At 34.1% G+C, this 20,999-nt stretch overlaps 1 protein-coding gene across 1 annotated transcript in view; it reads right to left on the bottom strand.

The window, feature by feature from the left end:
* LOC136027108 (ribosomal oxygenase 2-like) overlaps positions 1–20,999 on the bottom strand; it is a 73,501-nt gene that overhangs the window by 25,718 nt on the left and 26,784 nt on the right. The window contains exons 4-5 of the mRNA XM_065704056.1: positions 20,301–20,468; positions 3,172–3,301 (exon numbers count right to left, since the gene is read on the bottom strand). Of these exons, the coding sequence (XP_065560128.1) occupies positions 3,172–3,301; positions 20,301–20,468 (298 nt within the window). The remainder of the gene's footprint in view (positions 1–3,171; positions 3,302–20,300; positions 20,469–20,999) is intronic.

Raw genomic sequence — 20,999 nt, 5'->3', positions numbered from 1 at the left:
AACAAAGTATCTATCTATAAAGTGGTCGTAACAAGCCGTGGGGTAGAGGATATAGAAATATGGATCATTAAAGAGGAAATTTAACGTTGCTGAGGCCTTTTCAATCGTAAAAGAGACCACACCGCACCAAAGGGCCAAGATGTGTCACTAAATAAAAATTTTGGTCCGAATGCTTACTTTGCTTACTTTAGTGTCTGTTTGAAGTTATTTTTGTTTTTATTTTGTCCTTTGGACTTTTATCCTTTACTTTCTACTCTTTGTTTACTTTTGTGCACTGAGGACGGTCGATTAGCGGCCTCAACCAAAATATCAGGATATTTGTCCTTCCTCTGGCTGGAATTATCCTCATTTCTTACAGATAACTTTTCTCTTAAAAGAAAACACTTTTCTTTAATGATTTTCTTTTAAAATTTCTATCAAGTTGATTCAAAATGAAGTTTCTATCGTGTTTCAATTACATCAATTTTTCTTACTAAGCCGTAAGCTTACGACAAGGATATGATTCTGAACCTAGTCCAAAGATGAAATACTGAGATAGCCAATCGGTTAAGACTATCAAAAAGCTTTAACTAGCCTCTCTGTTTCAGAGGTGATAGTGTCATGCAGCAACTAGGCCCACGGCTAAAAGGTTTAGTCACAAAAGATACACGCATCCGTACGAGACAAGCGTTTATTATATATTATAGGATCTGAATGATATATTATAGGTATAATATATCCTATGATATATTATTAGGATTATCAGATCCTATGATATATTATTGATTTATTATAGGATCTGAATTATATATGAGAGTAGATAAATCCTTATTCTCGATGCTCTGTTGTACAAATTCAAAATGTATTGCGTAGAGTGGGGAATTGAAGAAATTGTACCAAATAAAAAGATAGATTTCGAAAATAGCAGTAAAGCGCAACGCTAAGCTAATAAAATTGTTACTTTAAAATTTAGAGTGGTTGGGCAGGGGAATTTTTATTTATTGGGATTTGAAATCTACGTAATTTTCGGTGTTTTATAGGGCTGAAGCCATCTTGAGAACACCCTTGATCTCAAAGGTCTTATTCCACCATTTTTCTTCCCTTTTTAAAGAATTGCTTCCTGTTCTATTTGGGTGTAACTGTTTGTTTAAATAAATGCATGTCAAGGTCGTTTATAAAAAATGTTTCTGTTTTGCTGTCAAAAAACCGCACGTCATCAATGAATACAAGCAGAACTGTTTTCTTAATTTTTCATCTTACTGGAGGCTCCCTTGGCCTAATCTACTATGTGCTCTGAAATTTTCAAGCAAAAAGAAAAAAAAAACAAATGTACCAAATCTATCACTCTAAGAGTCAATTAAACCAAATTTTCTTTCAAAATTGTTCATCCTTAAGAGGACTCCGTCCATTCTATTCATTCTGAAAGCCCCATGCCAATCGGAGATAAACAATCCTCAACTGGTTTTGGGGTGTCACAAACCGATACAATCCATTTTTATCAAATTAATTTCTCTGTACATAATAGGGTCCACTTCATCCAAGGACTTATAATTTTAAATTTAGGTCCCACCCTAAAAAAAGCAAGTTTATGGGACCTTTCTTGTCCAATTTGAGACCTAAATTGGTTCTTTTATTGACCCTTGAGGACGAAGATTGCTCGCCCCCCATGAAAACTCCCTTGGTCCTGTTTATTCATCCTGATGGCTCTAAACCAATCAGAGAGAAATAATTCTTAACTGGTTTCGGGGTGTAACAAACCGATGTAATCCATTTTTAACCAATCACTTTCTCCTGTATATATTAAGGTTCACTTGGCCCAAGGAATTATAATTATGGACTTCAGCCTGCCCAGAACAAATGTTTATTGGAATTTTAAAATGGAATTTTCAAGCGAACCGATATTATTTTAAATTCTGTTTTTTATCAGTTCTGTTCTTTTAAATTCTAAATTCTTTTATTTGTCCATAATGGTTTTACACAATAAAAGCAAAATATAAATAAGCCATCCACTCATGACTACGCGCCGGAGTAAAGTGACTTGCCGAAAAAAAAGGGCCAGAGACATCAACCACACATTGGCGTCAAAGAAAAAAAGAAAACAATATGGTAAGTAAGTGGATTAATAAGAGATCAAAAATATTTTCGCTATTCTCTTAAAGGCACCAAACGAATGACACGTTCTAGCCAACTCAGATAACATATTCCAGGCCGATTGATAACCAGTCAATGTACATGACTGGGCTGGATGGAATTCTCATATCACCTTAAAAACAAAGATAATATGAAGAGTGGTCATAGACAAGAGACAGTCCAGTTTTAAGGGTCGCAGAAACATAGAAACATCACCACGTAAGTGAATACAAATCCAGCAATGGTTTAATAATAGAACAGCTCATTTGCAATTCCGTTATTTATTGAAAAAACTTTCTGCATCATTTTAACTTGTTTTGCATTTGGTCTTCATTTGCAAAATTACCTCATGCATAAGAAGTAATGTTTGTGCAATATGAATAGAGGCTTTAGCCTATTTTTAAAAGAAAATTTTCGTGATTTTTATTACTTAGTTCTATTTTCATATATTTCTAGCAGAATTTGCCTTTTCTGTTTGGACTAATTGGGCCTCCTACTGAAACGACCCTTATACTCAATTACTAACATCCTACTGGATTGAACCTCAAATGTCCTTTTTTCTCGATTTTGCCCTGTCTATCACTCATTTCTTGGTCAAAACAGCTACTATGTCTTGTTACTGTCCTTGCTGTTGCATAACCAACAATAAAAAAGGCAGTACCCACAGGGAGGGGAGTTTACCGAATTTGACCCCCAGCCCCCGATTTTTTTTTCCAACTTGTAAAAACGTAACAAAAATACATATAAACAAATTTTGATGCGTTTTGAAGTCCTTTTTATAACCCCTACTCGCCCTGAAAGAAATAACCACCCCCATAGAAGTTGTTACAAAAGTAAAATAAAAAACAAAAAAAAACGTCTCCTTATATTAAATAAAAATTTCTGGGGAAAATCTTGGGAAAAACCAAAACCATTCGGTCCTAAAGTTTATATAAGAACGCATCTTATTTTGTGGCTTCAAAATAAAGGAATTGATAATTAAAGCATTATTATTAAGATTTTATTTTCCAAGGCCATGCTCAGTTTTATGGCTACAGCACGTACAAAGGTTTACGGACTTACCAAGGGAGACGAATTGAAGACAGGATTGCTTATAGATCCTAACGGAATACCCCTTCGGAAATCGACTGAGGAGGACGCAAGTCCTTCGACTGAAGAGAAAAGTACACTTCGAAGATAGTCACCGTACGATCTGAAAATGAGAACAACCATGGATCACTTAGGTAGATGTCCGTCTAGTACACCAATTTTTCATTTGGTTACTGTGTTTAAGAGCACTGACATTCAGATACGTTACAACTATTTCATACATACACCCCACAATGCCAAGAGAAAAGGTTGCAACTCAGATTTTCGTAACTTCACAAAAAAGAAAAAAAAGATATTCCACAGAACATTTTTTGTTTCAGAATTTACTACTACTACTAACAACTCACCGCAGCACCAAGCCGCCAGAGGCCAACACATCCACGCACGTTCCTCCTCCATCCCAATCTATTCTTTACACCCTCCCAGGAAGTTCCCATTTCCTTTAAATATTTCTTTTATGGTATCCTCCCACTCCAGACGAGGACGACCTGCTTTTCATTTAACCTTAGACGATTGGTCAAAAAGGACAATCTTCGGCAATTTGTCATCCTTCATCCGCAGAACGTGCCCAAGCCATCTCAACCTTTCTTTCATCACAGCCCTAGAAATCGGGATTGAACCACATTTTTCGTATATCCTACTGTTTGAAATACGGTCAGTCAGCCGGGTACCCAGAACAATCTATAGACGAGTTTCTAAAAAACATCTAGAGAATCTTCATCCTTTTCGGAGTACCCATGCTTCAGAGCCATATTTGACCACTGTCATCACTGTACCTTAAAATATTCTAATCTTGGTTTGCAGAATTATCTTCCTATTCTTCTAAACTTTTTTTTTAACTTTTAAAAAACACCCTTAGCCTTGGCTCTTCTGCTTTTAACATCTTCACTGCTCTCACTGTCTATAATAATAATGTTACCAAGGTAAGTGAATCTGCCCACCTGATCAATTTTTTCGTTAGCCAACGTCACCTTTTCATCTTCACTTACTCCTAGCCTTAGTGACTTGGTCTTCTTAACGCTAATTTTCAAAAATATTCTAGCACCCCGAACTCGCAAAACCTCTAAAGTTCATTCATTTTGCTTATACTTTCTTCTAGGATGCTTAGCTCATCAGCATAATCTAAGTTCAGGAGAGTTTTTCCTCCTCATTTGATTCCGTGGTCTCCCATTGCCTTTTCTGTGCTCCTTAAGACAAAGTCTATCAAAATAATCCATGTAAGAAGGGATAGAACACAACCCTGCTTAACTTCTGATTTACTACCAAACCAGCTGCTAACCTCATTTCCTACCTTAACCGTAGCAGTATTATTCTCGTACATAGCATTATTCACTTACCAGTAAAATTACAGTGTACGGCTGATTTAGGTAGCCTACTTTTCTTTTTCTATACGTAAAATTTTTTTTCAGTAGTTTTGGGTATACTGGCCACTTACTTTTTGTAAGTGGCCAGTAGATAAAAATCTTCTAGCAGAAACTTTCTAACGACGTAACTCCTTTCCAAAACAAGTGCATTGCTTCGGACTCTTTTGCTTTGGACAAAAAATATCAAAATGCCAAGGAAAAGGAGAAAAAAAAGAATAAAAAAAAATAAAAAATAGCAAAATCCGAGTGAAGTTTTGACAATAAAAAATTTTGGTGTAGTTTCCTTATTTTTTTCAATTCATTCAGTTGAGTCGACCAGCGACATGGTAAATGTATTTGATTATTTACTTGTTTATTAGGTTTTTTCATTTTAAAATTTGAGTTTATTCAAGCTCTGTGAGTGCTTCGTCTTTAAGCATGGCGAATTCAAATAAATTCAACGATCCCTTCAAATACCACAGACTATGTAAGATCCTTTAATTTTATGATGGATATAGAAAATTATTATTTATCTGATTCATAATTCAGACAAATTACGGATTAAAGAAACAATTCAGAGCATTGTTTATTATTTTATTCTTTGGTTAGCTTATTTGGTTATTATTTTGGTTATTCTTTGGTTATTCTATTATTTGATATTCTTTGGTTAGCTTTGACGGTCTGATATCTTGACAAATATTTTGGTCGTTTGGTTTTAGAGTATAAGTGGTCAGAGTATAAGATCACATTTCACATTCACATTTCTGTTGAATGTCAACAGAAAAAAAAAAACAAAAAAAAAAAAAAAAACACTGGCATTATCAAGGATTTTAAAACAGGTTTGCAGATAAACTGGGCTAAGACACCCACGACATACTAGTGCTCATACAACAGTAGACTTCCGTCAAAAGCACAACTTAGTGATATACGTGAGTCAATATTCTTCCAAAGTTCAACCGTTTAAGGTTCTACATTTTTATTTTAACAATCGATTATTTTTAGTCCATCATTGAATATTTAGATGAAAGATTTTATACAACTTCACTATTTTTACAATTTTGTTATTTTTTGAGGAAACTTTTTTTTGCACTTCTTTATCTTTATTTGTTTTCTGTTATTCTTATCTTATGCATAAGAATTATTATTTATACATGTAAATATATGTTTTGTCCTTCGTACTTTAAAGGAAAAGATACAATTGTAATCTTGAACCTGACACGTATACGTGAGTTTACGCACAAGTTCACCTTTTTTGTGATTTGCTACATAATATCACGCAATTCTTCTACGATTTGCCTTTTACTGTTTTAGCGAGTTTTGGCTCCTACTGAAACAAACTCCAAAACCCCCATAATTAATTCCTACGTGTCTACTGGCCTGAACCATAAATTTGAAGATGCGTCTTCCGACGCTTAATTTTTCAAATCTAGGAAGCATAATTTTTCAAACTAGGGGTGCAAACTTGTCGTTTTTTCAATGAAAATAAAAAAAAAATATTTATCAATGAAAATACCCCCAAAAAGCATAAAATAAGAAGGGATGGGCAAAAATTTAGAGGGATGATTGCCCCCTGCCCCCCCTCCCAATTGGCACCACATATACTAATGTGCTTAAACATTCTCTTAGTCATTTTAACCAAAAATAATTAAAAGAATATATATAGCCTATTTCAAGCTTATGACCTTTTCTATCAAACAGTTCGTGGTAACGAACTGTAGTAAGGAGCGACCCGGCTCAATAGTAAACGGAACTCTAAAAAACGGAATTTTGATGCTAAAAGATACATCAAAAGAATCGAATTTTCACGCTGATTCTAAATATATAAGTTTCAATTAATTTAGTCTTTGTCATCAAAAGTTACGAGCCTGAGAAAATTTGCCTTATTTTGGAAAAAAGGGGGAAACATCCCCTAAAAGTCATAGAATCTTAACAAAATCACACCATCGCATTCGGCATATCACAGAAACCTATAGCAAAAATTTCAAGCTCCTATCTAAAAAAAATGTGGAATTTCGTATTTTTTGCCAGAAGACAAATCACGGGTGCGTGTTTATTTGTTTTGTTTTATTTTCCCCAGGGGTCATCGTATCAACCAAGTGGTCTTAGAGTGTCGCAAGAGGGATCATTCTTACGGAAATGAAAAGTTCTAGTGCCCTTTCTAAGTGATCAAAAAAATTGGAGGGCACCTAGGCCCCGTCCCACGCTAATTTTTTTTCCAAAAGTCAACGGATTAAAATTTTGAGATAGCCATTTTGTTCCGCATAGTCGAAAACCATAATAACTATGTCTTTGGGAATGACTTACTCCCCCACAATCCCTGGGGGAGGGGCTGCAAGTTACAAAATTTGACCAATTTTACATATAGTAATGGTTATTGGAAAGTGTACAGACGTTTTCAGGGGGATTTTTTGGTTTGGGGGTGGGGTTGATGGGAGGGGGCTATGTGGGAGGATCTTTCCTTGGAGGAATATGTCATGGGGGAAGAAAAATTCAATGAAAAGGGCGCAGGATTTTCTAGCATTACTATAAAAAAACAATGAAAAAAAAACATGAAAACGTTTTTTCAATTGAAAGTAAGGAATAGCATTGAAATTTAAAACGAACAGAGATTATTACGCATATGAGGGGTTCTAAAAATACTTTAGCATAAAGAGCGAGGTATTTAGAAAGAGATAAATACCCCGCTCTTTATGCTAAAATATTTTTAGTAATTTCAACTATTTATTCTACGGCCTTTTTGATTCAGGGGTCAATCTTAAAGAATTGGGACAAAACTTACGATTTAGTGTAAAGAGCGAGGTATTAACGAGGGTACAAACTCCCTCGTACACATAATAAAAATATAAGAATATAAAAGTTTGTTACGTAAGTTAATTCTTAAGTTACGTATATTTTTTACTAATAAAAACGTTCGTTAAAAATTAAAAGTTCTAGTAGCCTTTTTAAGTAACCGAAAAATTGGAGGGCAGCTAGGCTTCCTTCCCCACCCCTTATTTCTCAAAATCGTCTGATCAAAACTAAGAGAAAGCCATTTAGCCAAAAAAAATTAATATACTAATTTCATTTCAATAATTTATGTGCGGAGAGCCAAAATCAAACATGCATTAATTCAAAAACGTTCAGAAATTAAATAAAAAAAAATAGTTTTTTTAACTGAAAGTAAGGAGCGACATTAAAACTTAAAACGAACAGAAATTACTCCGTATATGAAATGGGTTGTCCCCTCCGCAATCCCTCGCTCTTTACGCTAAAGTTTGACTCTTTGCCACAATTCTACTTTTTAAAACAATTAAAAACTTTAGCGCAAAGAGCGAGGGATTGCGGAGGGGACAACCCATTTCATATACGGAGTAATTTCTGTTCGTTTTAAGTTTTAATGTCGCTCCTTACTTTCAGTTAAAAAAAACTAGTTTTTTTTTTATTTAATCATTCTCAAAAGCCTATATCAGAATTGTCAGCACATAGTAAACAGTCATTGCGGTTAATACAGATTCCTTTGCTAAACATGGAAAAAGTCTTTTCTGTGTTTTTTTTTCTGTTTGTTAACGATCAGACAAGGAGTCCCATATACAAGGCGGGGTCGAAAATAAGAGAAGGCGGGGGGTCGAAAATTGCAACCCAGAAATTTCCTTATTTGTGGCCTCGCATTTTCTTAATTTATTGTTAAAAAATTGTACTTGGAAGGTAAACATTTTCATACAAAAATTTGCAGTTTCAATATTTGGTAAAATAAACTTTTTAAAATTTCATGCCAAAAACAATATATTTTGGAAAAATCTAACTTTATTTCAAGTCAAAAAAAGTTCTACGATGCATTCTTTTAGAGATTTAGGAAGAAAAGACGAATTTTATGACTAGTGGAATTTTCAAGAAAATTCAATCTGTCTTTTTAAATCGAATTTGTGATCAAGATACTGGCTTGACGTAAAAAGATTCAATTTATCAATTAGGTCATGGAGACAAAATGAAAAAAACCTTGGAAGAAGAAAGTTCACCAGTTGCCCTTTCACTGTTGTTTGGATAAGGCCTATTTTACTTTAGTGCCTGTTTGAAGTTTATTTTGTTTTTATTTTGTCCTTTGGACTTTTATCCTTTACTTTCTACTCTTTGTTTACTTTCGTGCACTGAGGACGGTCGAGCAGCGGTCTCAACCAAAATATCACGATATTTATCCTTTCTCCGGCTGAAATTAACCTCATTTTTTTCTCCGTCACGTTTTTTTACTTAGTGATACACAGTTAGTTTGGTTTTAGGAATTATTTAGGTTACGGATAGCACAAGAACATAGAAGCTAAATGGAAAGGATTCAACACAATTTAGTATTAAAATACTGAAATATGCTAACAAACTTTTGAGAGCTGGAGCCAAAAACGGAAAGAAATCTCAAGCATTGAATTTCAATGACTGATTTTAAACTTTAAAATTGCATTTCTTTTTTGTTTGTTTTTTTGTCTTTTTTGTGCACTGAGGAAGGTCGAGCAGCGGTCTCAACCAAAATATCAGGATATTTATCCTTCCTCTGGCTGGAATTATCCTCATTTCTTAAAGATAACTTTTCTCTTAAAAAAAAGTCTTTTCTTTAATAATTCTCTTTAAAAATTTCAATCAACTTGATTCAAAATGGAGTTTCTATCGTGTTTCAATTACTTCAATTTTTCCTTAAATGATGAGTCTAGTTTCATTAAAACTTCCTCTATCATGATTAGCATAAATTTGGCTGTATAAAGCAGGGACATTGACCAAATTCATGCATGTTCCATACTATTGTCACTTCATCAGCTTTCGCTGTAGATATCACTCTGATGCATTGAATTTCAATGTCTGAATTTCAATTTAAAATTAAATTTTTTATGGCACTTGGTATCTACAAAGTGACATATAGCGATCGCAGATTCTGTCGGTCTGTCTGTTTGGCCCAGTTTTGCTAGTTTGGCACTTCCAGGTAAGCTAGGACGATCAAACTTGGCAGGCGCATCAGGAACCAGGCCAGATTAAATTAGGAATCGTCGTTTCCCCGATTCGACCATCCGGGGGGGGGGAAGTGGGGGAGGACGGTTAAAACGAAAAAATTAGAAAAAATTAGACATTTTTAAATTACGAAACGGTGATCGGATCTTAACGAAATTTGATATTTAGAAGGATATCGTGTCTCAGATATTTTCGCCAGAGTTTGATTCCTTCTAGAATGTTCAAATATGGTTCAAGCTAGTGGCGTCAATTCACGAAAATTAGGGGGGAAGGGGGGGGGAATGTAACTTTAAAAAATCTACACGGGGGCTTTTTTTTTCAATTTTGGCAATAATAATACCCACAAAAAAGTATTTTTTTAAGATTTAGTGGTTTTGGGACAAGCAAATTCAGGAAGCAGATCCCCCATGCCCACCACCAGTCGACACCGCTGTTTCAAGCAGCAATATTTCCTATGATCCATCCTTTTTTGTTTTCGGTTACATTTATGTGGCAAGTTTTCTTTCAAGTGGTATTGATGAAAAATTAGAAGCCAAGAGACTTTCCAAAAATATCGAATATGCACAACGTATTATTTTCTTCTTCAAAACACAATAATTAATTTTATTATTTGAATAAATTCCCTAAAAAGGCAATTTTTTTTATAACAAATTATTTGCTTATTAAAACACTAAACCTGTCCCCGTATTCGTAAGGTGAACTTAAAACTGTTGTTTTTCTATATTTTTTTATTTTTTTTTTGTTCATTTTTGCTTAGCCACAGAACGCATAAGACTTGTTTGCTAATACAATTCCCAATTTATATTTGGAACCTCAGTCACAGTTGGTTTTCCCACTAGTTTTCGCTTTTATTCAATTTCGAACGAAAAAAAATATGTCCCTTCGTTTTGTATAGCTGTTTTAAATTTGTCACTCCGAACAATACCAACGAAGAGACCAACCAAAGATATTAACGATATCACTTTCACTAAAGTACAAAAAAAGCCTGATCTTAGGCTAATCTAAAGTTTGTTTGGAAATGATAATATTTTGCGCATGTCTGCAATAAGAATTTCCACAATATTTTCGTACGAAACATTTTTCACACAATTTTTTTTTTCTGCAGGGTAGTCATCTTCAAAACCTTATATAACGCTTTACCCAACATTGTAATATACCTAATATACCCAATATTACAATAGAGTTAAAAAAGTGAAGTAACATTCTAATTTACGTCATCTCCAATGCCTTTAATAATGCTTTACCCAATATTACAATATACTTAATGTACCCAATATTACAACAGAGTTACAAAAGTGAAGTAACTTTCTAATTTACGTCTGTCGCATATTTTGATATAAAAACCACCGTTTCCGCTAGCATAATCAGAAAATTTTTTCATTCGCGCACAATTTTTTTCTTTTCACAACATTTGAAAATATTATATTAAATGAATGTGATAGTTTCAACTAACCTTTCTTCTAATAAAGTTTTTAGTAGTCCTATAGCACTATTTAATGAAAAGCAAAAGTGTCAGAACTGTTGCATTAGAAAAAAAATATTATTAGTTCCAATGGTCTATAGATAAGAATTCTTTTTTTTTACTTATTTACAGCTGAGCCATTATGATATATATATATATATATATATATATATATATATATATATATATATATTACTAGCTGTTGGGGTGGCGCTTCGCGCCACCCCAACACCTAGTTGGTGGGGGCGCTTCGCGCCCCCCCCAAGCCCCCCCGCGCGCGTAAGTCGTTACGCGCCATAATAGTTACGCGCCATTGTAGTTGTGTCCCTATGTCCCACCTGTGAATATAGATAGATATATATATATATGGTTTTAACTACGTAAAACTTGCGAATATACAACATTCTTTACTGTCCCATTGTCTTTGCATATAAATAGATTGTCAGGTTTACCGACTCTTGAACATGCAACATATAATGGTCCATGGGAAAACAATCTGTATTCAGATCTATACCTCATGATTCTAATGATTGCCCTTGAGCTTTGTTGATGGTGATTGCTAATCGACCATTCCCTGTCCCGGTGTCCCGGTCGTCATTTACATCCCCCTGTTTCCTCCGGTGTCCCCGTTGTAGTTGTGTCCCTGTGTCCCGGTCGTCATTTATATTCCCTGTGTCCCGGTCGTCATTTGTATCCCGGTGTCCCGGTCTGTATATACATTCGTTTTTTAGTTTTGTTTTTCTCCTTTATTTTTTTCCTTTTTTTTTCTTTTTTAGCTTATTTAGATTTTTAGATTTTTTAGTTTTTTTATTAGTTTTTAGTTTTTTTTTCTTTTTAGTTTTTTTGTCCCGGTCGTCATTTATATCCCCCTGTTTCCCCCGGTGTCCCCGTTGTAGTTGTGTCCCTGTGTCCCGGTCGTCATTTATATTCCCTGTGTCCCGGTCGTCATTTGTATCCCGGTGTACCGGTCTGTATATACATTCGTTTTTTAGTTTTGTTTTTCTCCTTTATTTTTTTCCTTTTTTTTTCTTTTTTAGTTTATTTAGATTTTTAGATTTTTTAGTTTTTTTATTAGTTTTTAGTTTTTTTTTCTTTTTAGTTTTTTTGTAGTTTTTACCTTCTTTTTAGTTTTGTTAATTTTTTTTTTACTTATGTCCTGGTCGTCATTTATACTCCCTATGTCCCGGTGCTTTGTTGATTGCTAATCGAACATTCCTTTAGTCCTGGTCGCTTTCTCTTTGAGTGTCGTCATTTATTTTTTTCTTTTTTAGTTCTTTTAGTTTTTACCTTTTTTAGTTTTTTTTAGTTTTTTAGATGAAAATTTTTTTTAGTTTTTTCCTTTTTTTCTTTTTAGTTTTTATTGGTTTTTACCTTTATGTTAGCTTATTTTTCAGTTTTTTCCTTTTTTTTTAGTTTTTTTTTATTTTTTATTTTTTTTAGTTTTTTACCTTTTTTTAGTTTTTTTAGTTTTTTTAGTTTTTTTAGTTTTTTAGCTTTTTTACTTTTTTTATTAGTTTTTAGTTTTTTTGTAGTTTTTGCCTTTTTTTAGTTTTTTCAGTTTTTTTTTTAGTTTTTTATTGGTTTTTACCTTTATTTTAGCTTATTTTTCAGTTTTTTCCTTTTTTTTAGTTTTTTTTAGTTTTTAGTTTTTTTAGTTTTTTACCTTTTTTTAGTTTTTTTAGTTTTTTTTAGTTTTTTAGCTTTTTTATTTTTTTTATTAGTTTTTAGTTTTTTTTGTAGTTTTTGCCTTTTTTTTAGTTTTTTTAGTTTTTTAGCTTTTTTATTAGTTTTTAGTTTTTTTTGTAGTTTTTGCCTTTTTTTAGTTTGACAACTTATTTTTATATATATAGATAGTTTTTTTTTTTACTTATGTCCTGGTCGTCATTTATACTCCCTGTGTCCCGGTGCTTTGTTGATTGCTAATCGAACATTCCTTTTGTCCTGGTCGCTTTCTCTTTGAGTGTCGTCATTTATTAGTTTTTTCCTTTTTTTCTTTTTAGTTTTTTATTGGTTTTTACCTTTATTTTAGCTTATTTTTCAGTTTTTTCCTTTTTTTTAGTTTTTTTTATTTTTTATTTTTTTTAGTTTTTTACCTTTTTTTAGTTTTTTTAGTTTTTTTAGTTTTTTAGCTTTTTTACTTTTTTTATTAGTTTTTAGTTTTTTTTGTAGTTTTTGCCTTTTTTTAGTTTTTTCAGTTTTTTTTTTAGTTTTTTATTGGTTTTTACCTTTATAGTTTTTTTAGTTTTTTAGCTTTTTTATTTTTTTTATTAGTTTTTAGTTTTTTTTGTAGTTTTTGCCTTTTTTTAGTTTTTTCAGTTTTGACGTCACCTGATCCAGTTTTTTCAGGTGACGTCACCTGACCCATCTACACATCCACAGACAGACAACTTATTTTTATATATATAGATTACTTCTTATTTTTTGATTACTTCTTATTTTATTCCCAGGGTACTTGCAATTTTATGTTTGAGAAAGGGGAAGGGAGTAAAATATTTCAAAAATATTTTTAAGTGTAGCCTGATCAAGTTTTGTTTCGACATAACTTCAGTGGCACCATTTTGAATATAGCGAAAATGCGCTATTACTCTGCACTACACAGCTATAATATAGTTTTTTTTCGCAATTTTCGTCATATTTTTATGAAAAAGCGTTCTCCGCAAACGATTCAATAAAAAAAAGAGACCCAAGTTCAGAAGAAAGCTAGAACTCATGCTCACCTTACCCGCAAGGGTTTGAAAAAAAAAACGATAAGAATTGTGATGCTATTTTCAATTAAAACTTTTTCCGCATACCCTATAATGTATTTAGGAAAATTTGAAAGATCTTGAGACCCTTTGATCCGTAAGAAAAGAGGATTAATGACAAAACCCTCAAGGGATTTTGTCAATATTCTATGAATCTAGGCTTAGAGCCTAGCCTTAACCTAACTTTCTTTCAGCCGCTTTAGCCGCGTAAGTTGAATGTTCTTAAAATGAAGAGGCAGTAAAAGTAATTTCAAGAAACTCAAAAATAACACTTTACCTTGACAAAACCCAAAAATTTTGAATTTCCAAAATTTCGGACGGAACAAATTTTGCACAAAAATTGTTTATGTTCTCTGTAAAAAAAAAATTTCAGAAAAAACATCAAAGAAATGCAAGGCTGCAACCGAGTAAATTATCAGTGACAATACTTGCGTCTCTTATTCCTTATATGTGAGAAGAATAATGGCCATCACAAGTTTCCTCTTTTTCATTTTTTTCCAAGGTTTTCTAAAGGTTTTAAATTTCCACTAACAGATACAGTTGAGAATACAATATATATATATATATATATATATATATATATATATATATATATATATATATATATATATATATATATAATTCAAAATAAAACTATAACTTTTTAAGCCTGAGCTAGTCAACATAACCACAATTCAAATTAATAAAAGAGAAAGTAGTATTTTCCTATACAAAAACTTTTCTATTAGAACTTCCTGTGACCATCACTTGTGAAAATTCACAAAACTTAATTCAAAATTTGAGATACGAGAAATTACGATGTGCAGCAATTATTATTATACATCTGGAAAATTTGTATTATTTTCACTAGAAACTAACTACAACTTTCCACTTCGATCTTTCATATAAAATTTGTTCGTAGTAATTTATGCACATCATAGATTTGATTTCTTATATTACGTAATTTTTGCTCGTTTTGTGTTTTAATATCAAACATTAGTTTTCGTAAAAATGTTAACTTTTTAATTTAGCTAACTAAAAGAGGAAAAGATATCATAATTCAAGAATCTTGTCTAAACTTAACTCAAGTCAATCAACAAAAGGTTAAATTTGTAAGTGATCATATTGGTAATTGTATAAATATTCAGATATTCAGATATTGTATAGATTAGGTTCAGATATTCGAATTCTCAGCCATGTGTGGATTACAGGATTGCTAGATGGCAGTGCGCATTTCACTTTCAATTGGTCAAATGAAAGTCACTAATTTCAAAAACTCTGGATAATCAGAGGTCAAGTTAGTTAAAGTAGCTTTAGAAAATGCTAAATTTTCAAATAGGCTATCAATCATTTAGGAGCATTAGCTATAATTTATCAAAAGTTTCCTTATGAATATGTAAAGTTAAGATTCAATACGTGCTTTGGCACTAAAATCTAAAAAGATATAAAATTAGAGCCCATCAAATGTTCTGAACGGTTCAATTATTATTCCTTTTTCCAAATTTTGACAAAAAGCTACATTTAGCTCTTCCAAAATTCTAAGTCAGTTCAGAAAATTTCAAAGGTTTTTAATATCAAACATAATTTCAAGAAACTAAAAAATCAAATGAAAAATACCGACGAAAATTTAAAATCCAAGAATTTTTTATATTGTCACATACAGACTAAGAGGCACGTAAGTCACAGAAATATTCAAGCCTAAACGCGAATTATTCTCGAAAACTAAGAAGGGTTAGATGGTAAATAGTTTCAGCTTTGATGCAAAACCTAAATATGTCTCTAAATGTGGAGAATATCCATAAAACAAAAGGTAGTAAAAATTAGCAAAAAAGTACATGTCCAGATTCCGCAAAACTGACAACATTCATTGGCGAAAAATCAAAACGGCAATAGGGTGTTTTATTTACAAGAACAAGAGCTAAGAGCTCATATGGCACTTGTGACGAGGCGAGAAGAGCTAAGAGCCAAGAGATCATATGGTATGAGCTCTAACAAAATTCTATGAATCAATAGATTGATTTAAAAAGGAAAATAAGAGGCTTAATGCCGGTCAAGATTTAAAATAAGAGCTCTGAGTCACAATTCCTTCTAAATATCAAAATTCATTAAGATCCGATCACCCAGTCGTAAGTTATAAATACCTAATTTTTTCCAATTTTTCCTCTCCCTTTTGCCCCCAAGATTGTCGAATCTGGGAAAACGACTTTATCAAGTCAAATTGTGCAGCTCCCTGACACGCCTACCAATTTTCATCGCCCTAGCACGTCCAGAAGCACCGAACTCGCCAAATCACTGAGCCCCTCCCCCCAACTCCCCCACAGAGAGCGAATCCAGTACGATTCTGTCAATCACGTATCAAGGACATTTGTTTATTTTATCCACCAAGCTTCATCCCGATTCCTACACTCCAAGTGTTTTCCAAGATTTCCCCCTCCAAATCCCCACAAATCATCTATTCGTAAGATATAAATACCCCAATTTTCATGTTTTCCAAGAATTCCGGTTCCCCCCTCCAACTCCCCCGAACGTCACAGGATCTGGTCGAAATTTTCAAAATTACCCCCCCCCCCCCCCAATTCCACCAAAGAGAGCAGATCTGGTCCAGTTACGTCAGTTACGCATCTTAGACAGGTTTCTATTCTTCCCATCCAGTTTCATCCTGATCTCACCGCTTTAAGTATTTTCTAAGATTTCCGGTCCCCCCAACTGCCCCTCCCCCAATTACGCTTGATCCGGTTGAGATTTAAAATAAGATATCGGAGTTACGAGGTTCTTCTAAATATGAAGTTTCATGAAGATCCGATTACTCCTTCGTAAGTTAAAAATTCGTAATTTTTCTTATTTTTCAGAATTACCCCCCCCCCCCGCAATTGAGCGGATCCGTTCCAATTATGTAAATCACGTATGCAAGACTTCTGCTTATTTTTCCAACCAAGTTTCATCCCAATCCCTCCAATCTAAGCGTTTTCCATCATTTTAGGTTTCCCCACCCCAAACTTCCCCCAATGTCACCAGATCCGGTCAGGATTTAAAATAAGAGCTTTGAGACACGATATCCTTCTAAAAATCAAATTTCATGGAGATCCAATCACCCGTTCGTAAGTTAAAAATACCTCATTTTTTCTAATTTTTCAGAATTAACCCCCCCCAAACTACCCCAAAGAGAGCGGATCCGTTCTGGTTATGTCAATCATGTATCTAGAACTCGTGTTTTTTTCCCACCAAGTTTCATCCCGATCCCTCCACTCAAAGTGTTTTCCAATTTTTAGGGTTCTCTCTCCCAACTCCCCCCCCCCCCCCCCAATGTCACCAGATCCGGTCGGGTTTAAAATAAGAGCTCTGAGCCACGATATCCTTCTAAATATCAAATTTCATTGAGATCCGATCACCCGTCCGTAAGTTAAAAATACCTCATTTTTTTTATTTTTCAGAAATACCCCCCCCCCCAACTACCCAAAAGAGAGCAGATCCATTCCGTTTATGTCAATCATCTATCTAGGACTTGTGTTTATTTTTCCCACCATGTTTCATCCCGATCCCTCCACTCTGAGTGTTTTCCAAGTTTTAGGTTTCCCCCTCCCAACTCCCCGCCCCCATCACCAGATCCGGTCGGGATTTAAAATAAGAGCTCTAAGACACGATATCCGTCTAAACATCAAATTTCATTGAGATCCGATCACCCGTTCGTAAGTTGAAAATACCTCATTTTTCTAATTATTAAGAATTACTCCCCCCCCCCCCAACTACCCCAAAGAGAGCGAATCAGTTCCGATTATGTCAATCATGTATCTGGGACTTGCGCTTATTTTTCCCATCCATCAAGTTTCATCCCGATCCCTCCACTCTAAGTGTTTTCCAAGATTTTAGGTTTCCCCCCCTCCAACTCCCCCCAATGTCATCAGACCCGGTCGGGATTTAAAATAAGAGCTCTGAGACACAATATCATTCCAAACATCAAATTTCATTAAGATCCAATCACCCGCTCACAAGTTCAAAATACTTCATTTATTCTATTTTTTCCAAATTAACCGGCCCCCACTCCCCCACCCCCAGATGGTCAAATCGGGAAAACGACTATTTCTAATTTAATATGGTCCGGTCCCTGATACGCTTGCCACATTTCATCGCCCTAGCTTACCTGGAAGTGCCTAAAGTAGCAAAACCGGGACTTTAGGTTTTCCCCCTCCAACTCCCCCCAATGTCATCAGATCCGGTCGGGATTTAAAATAAAAGCTCTGAGACACAATATCATTTCAAACATCAAATTTCATTAAGATCCAACCACCCGCTGATAAGTTAAAAATACTTCATTTTTTCTATTTTTTGCGAATTAACCGGGTCCCCACTCCCCCCCCCAGATGGTCAAATCGGGAAAACGACTATTTCTAATTCAATCTGGTCCGGTCCCTGATACGCTTGCCAAATTTCATCCTCCTAGCTTACCTGGAAGTGCCTAAAGTAGCAAAACCGGGACCGACAGACAGACCGACAGACAGACAGACAGACCGACAGAATTGGCGATTGCTATATGTCACTTGGTTAATACCAAGTGCCATAAAAACCCTAGGCTTTAACCTTATTAAATAAAAAAAAAATAATTTTTTTAGCTGAAAGTAAGGAGCGACATTAAAACTTAAAACGAACAGAAATTAATCCTTATATGAAATGAGTTGTCCCCTCCGCAATCCCTCGCTTTTTCCGCTAAAGCTTTTAATTGTTTTAAAAAGTAGAATTATGGCAAAGAGTCAAACTTTAGCGTAAAGAGCGAGGGATTGCGGAGGGGACAACTCATTTTATATACGGATTAATTTCTGTTCGTTTTAAGTTTTAATGTCGTTCCTTACTTTCAGCTAAAAAAATTATTTTTTTTTATTTAATTTCTGAACGTTTTTGAATTAATGCATGTTTGGTTTTGGCTCTCCGCACATAAATTATTAAAATGAAATTTGTATATTAATTCTTTTTTTGGCTAAATGGCTTTCTCTTAGTTTTGATCAGACGATATTGAGAAATCAGGGGTGGAGAAGGAGGCCTAGTTGCCCTCCAATTTTTCGGTTACTTAAAAAGGCAACTAGAACTTTTAATTTTTAACGAAAGTTTTTATTAGTAAAAAATATACGTAACTTAAGAATTAACTTACGTAACAAACTTTCATAACCTTATATTTTTATTATGTATACGAGGGGGTTTGTACCCTCGTTAATACCTCGCTCTTTACACTAAATCCTAAGTTTTGTCCCAATTCTTTAAGAATGACCCCTGAATCAGAAATGCCGTAGAATAAATAGTTGAAATTACTAAAAAAAATTTAGCATAAAGAGCAAGGTATTTATCTCCTCCTAAATACCTCGCTCTTTATGCTAAAGTATTTTTAGAACCCCTCATATGCGTAATAATCTCTGTTCGTTTTAAGTTTCAATGCTACTTCTTCCTTTCATTTGAAAAAACGTTTTCACGTTTATTTTTCAAAGTTTTCTTATAGTAATGCTAGAGAATCCTGCGCCCTTATCATTGAATTTTTCTTCCCCCATGACAGATTCCTCCAAGGAAAGATCCTCCAACATAGCCCCCTCTCCTCAGCCCCACCCCCAAACAAAATGAAATCCCCCCGAAAACGTCTGCACACTTCCCAATAACCATTACTATATGTAAACACTGGTCAAAGTTTGTAACTTGCAGCCCCTCCCCCAGGGATTGTGGGGGAGTAAGTCATCCCCAAAGACATAGTTATTATGGTTTTCGACTATCCTGAACAAAATGGCTATCTCAAAATTTTGATCCGTTGACTTTGGGAAAAAAATGAGCGTGGGAGGGGGCCTAGATGGCCTCCAATTTTTTTGGTCACTTAAAAAGGGCACTAGAACTTTTCATTTTCGTTAGAATGAGCCCTCTTGCGACATTCTAGGACCACTTGGTCGATACGATGACCCCTGGAAAAAAAACAAAAAACAAAAAAAAAACAAATAAACACGCACCCGTGATTTGTCTTCTGGCAAAAAATACAAAATTCCACATTTTTGTAGATAGGAGCTTGAAACTTCTACAGTAGGGTTCTCTGATACGCTGAATCCGATGGTGTTATTTTCGTTAAGATCCGACGACTTTTAGGGGTGTTTCCCCCTATTTTCCTAAATAAGGCAAATTTTCTCAGGCTCGTAACTTTTGATGGGTAAGATTAAACTTGATGAAACTTATATATTTAAAATCAGCATTAAAATGCGATTCTTTTGATGTAGCTATTGATATCAACATTCAATTTTTTAGAGTTTTGGTTACTATTGAGCCGGGTCGCTCCTTACTACAGTTCGTTACCACGAACTGTTTGATTAGTTTGAATCATCTATACATGCAACTCGATAAAGAAGAAAAAAAAACTAAAATGCAGCTTTTCAAACATTTACGCCATCTTTCAACATCCCTATTAATATATTTTTCTTTTCGTGTCTATATGACGGTAAAGCAGGCCTTTACCGGATAAATAGTATACTATAATCTGAACATAACTGCAGGGGTAGAGTTGGCAAATTTACAACTGAACCACTCCATTATGTTTCTGAATTTATTATTCCAGATTCATATGCACTATTTTTGTTTAAACAAACTTACTGATGCTGATAGGTGCTGATGGTTATATGAGTGGAGAATTGGTTTCCTTCATCTGCACAGGCCTGATGGATTGTCCCGCGTGGGAAATATAGAAAATCTCCAGGCCGAAGGGTAAATTCTTCAATAGGGTTCCCTAAGCTTTCTGGATCAAGATTAACAACGTAGTCTCTGAAAATAAAAAAAACCTTAGGTTGGGTTACCACGACGAAGCAAACTAAGATGGAACTTTTAAAACTGTTCATTACTCAAACAAAAATACAAAGAGAGAATCCCTATCTGCAAAAACGTAACTTTTATGCTAGAAAATCTTGTCATTGCTGTGAAATTTGGCAGAAGATTTAATGGAGCAGGGATGAAAGAACCTTGTAGTAGTTTTTAGACTTTTATACAAATTCTGAAATCGAATTCAGTCGTCCTTTTACGAGCCCCAAATTTAGGTACATAGTTACCCAAATCGGAAGGAAATAAGTACTTATACTATGTTCGTCAGCACAGTATTTAAAAATATCCTTTTATCCAAAACCTTATCAATATATCTTGAAAGGTCAAAGGGACAATATTTAAGATAATGGGGCTTCCGCCACTCTGAAAAAAAATCCAGTTGAAAATCATAGAGAAAGTTTGTCAAAATCCTATACATATAGACTTAGCGTTAACTTTCTCACACTAAAATAATATTACAAGGGACGAAAATTCAGC

This window comes from Artemia franciscana, chromosome 1 (assembly GCF_032884065.1).
Source record: "Artemia franciscana chromosome 1, ASM3288406v1, whole genome shotgun sequence".
Lineage (NCBI taxonomy): Eukaryota > Metazoa > Arthropoda > Branchiopoda > Anostraca > Artemiidae > Artemia > Artemia franciscana.
This window is presented reverse-complemented; position numbering and strand designations above follow the sequence as displayed.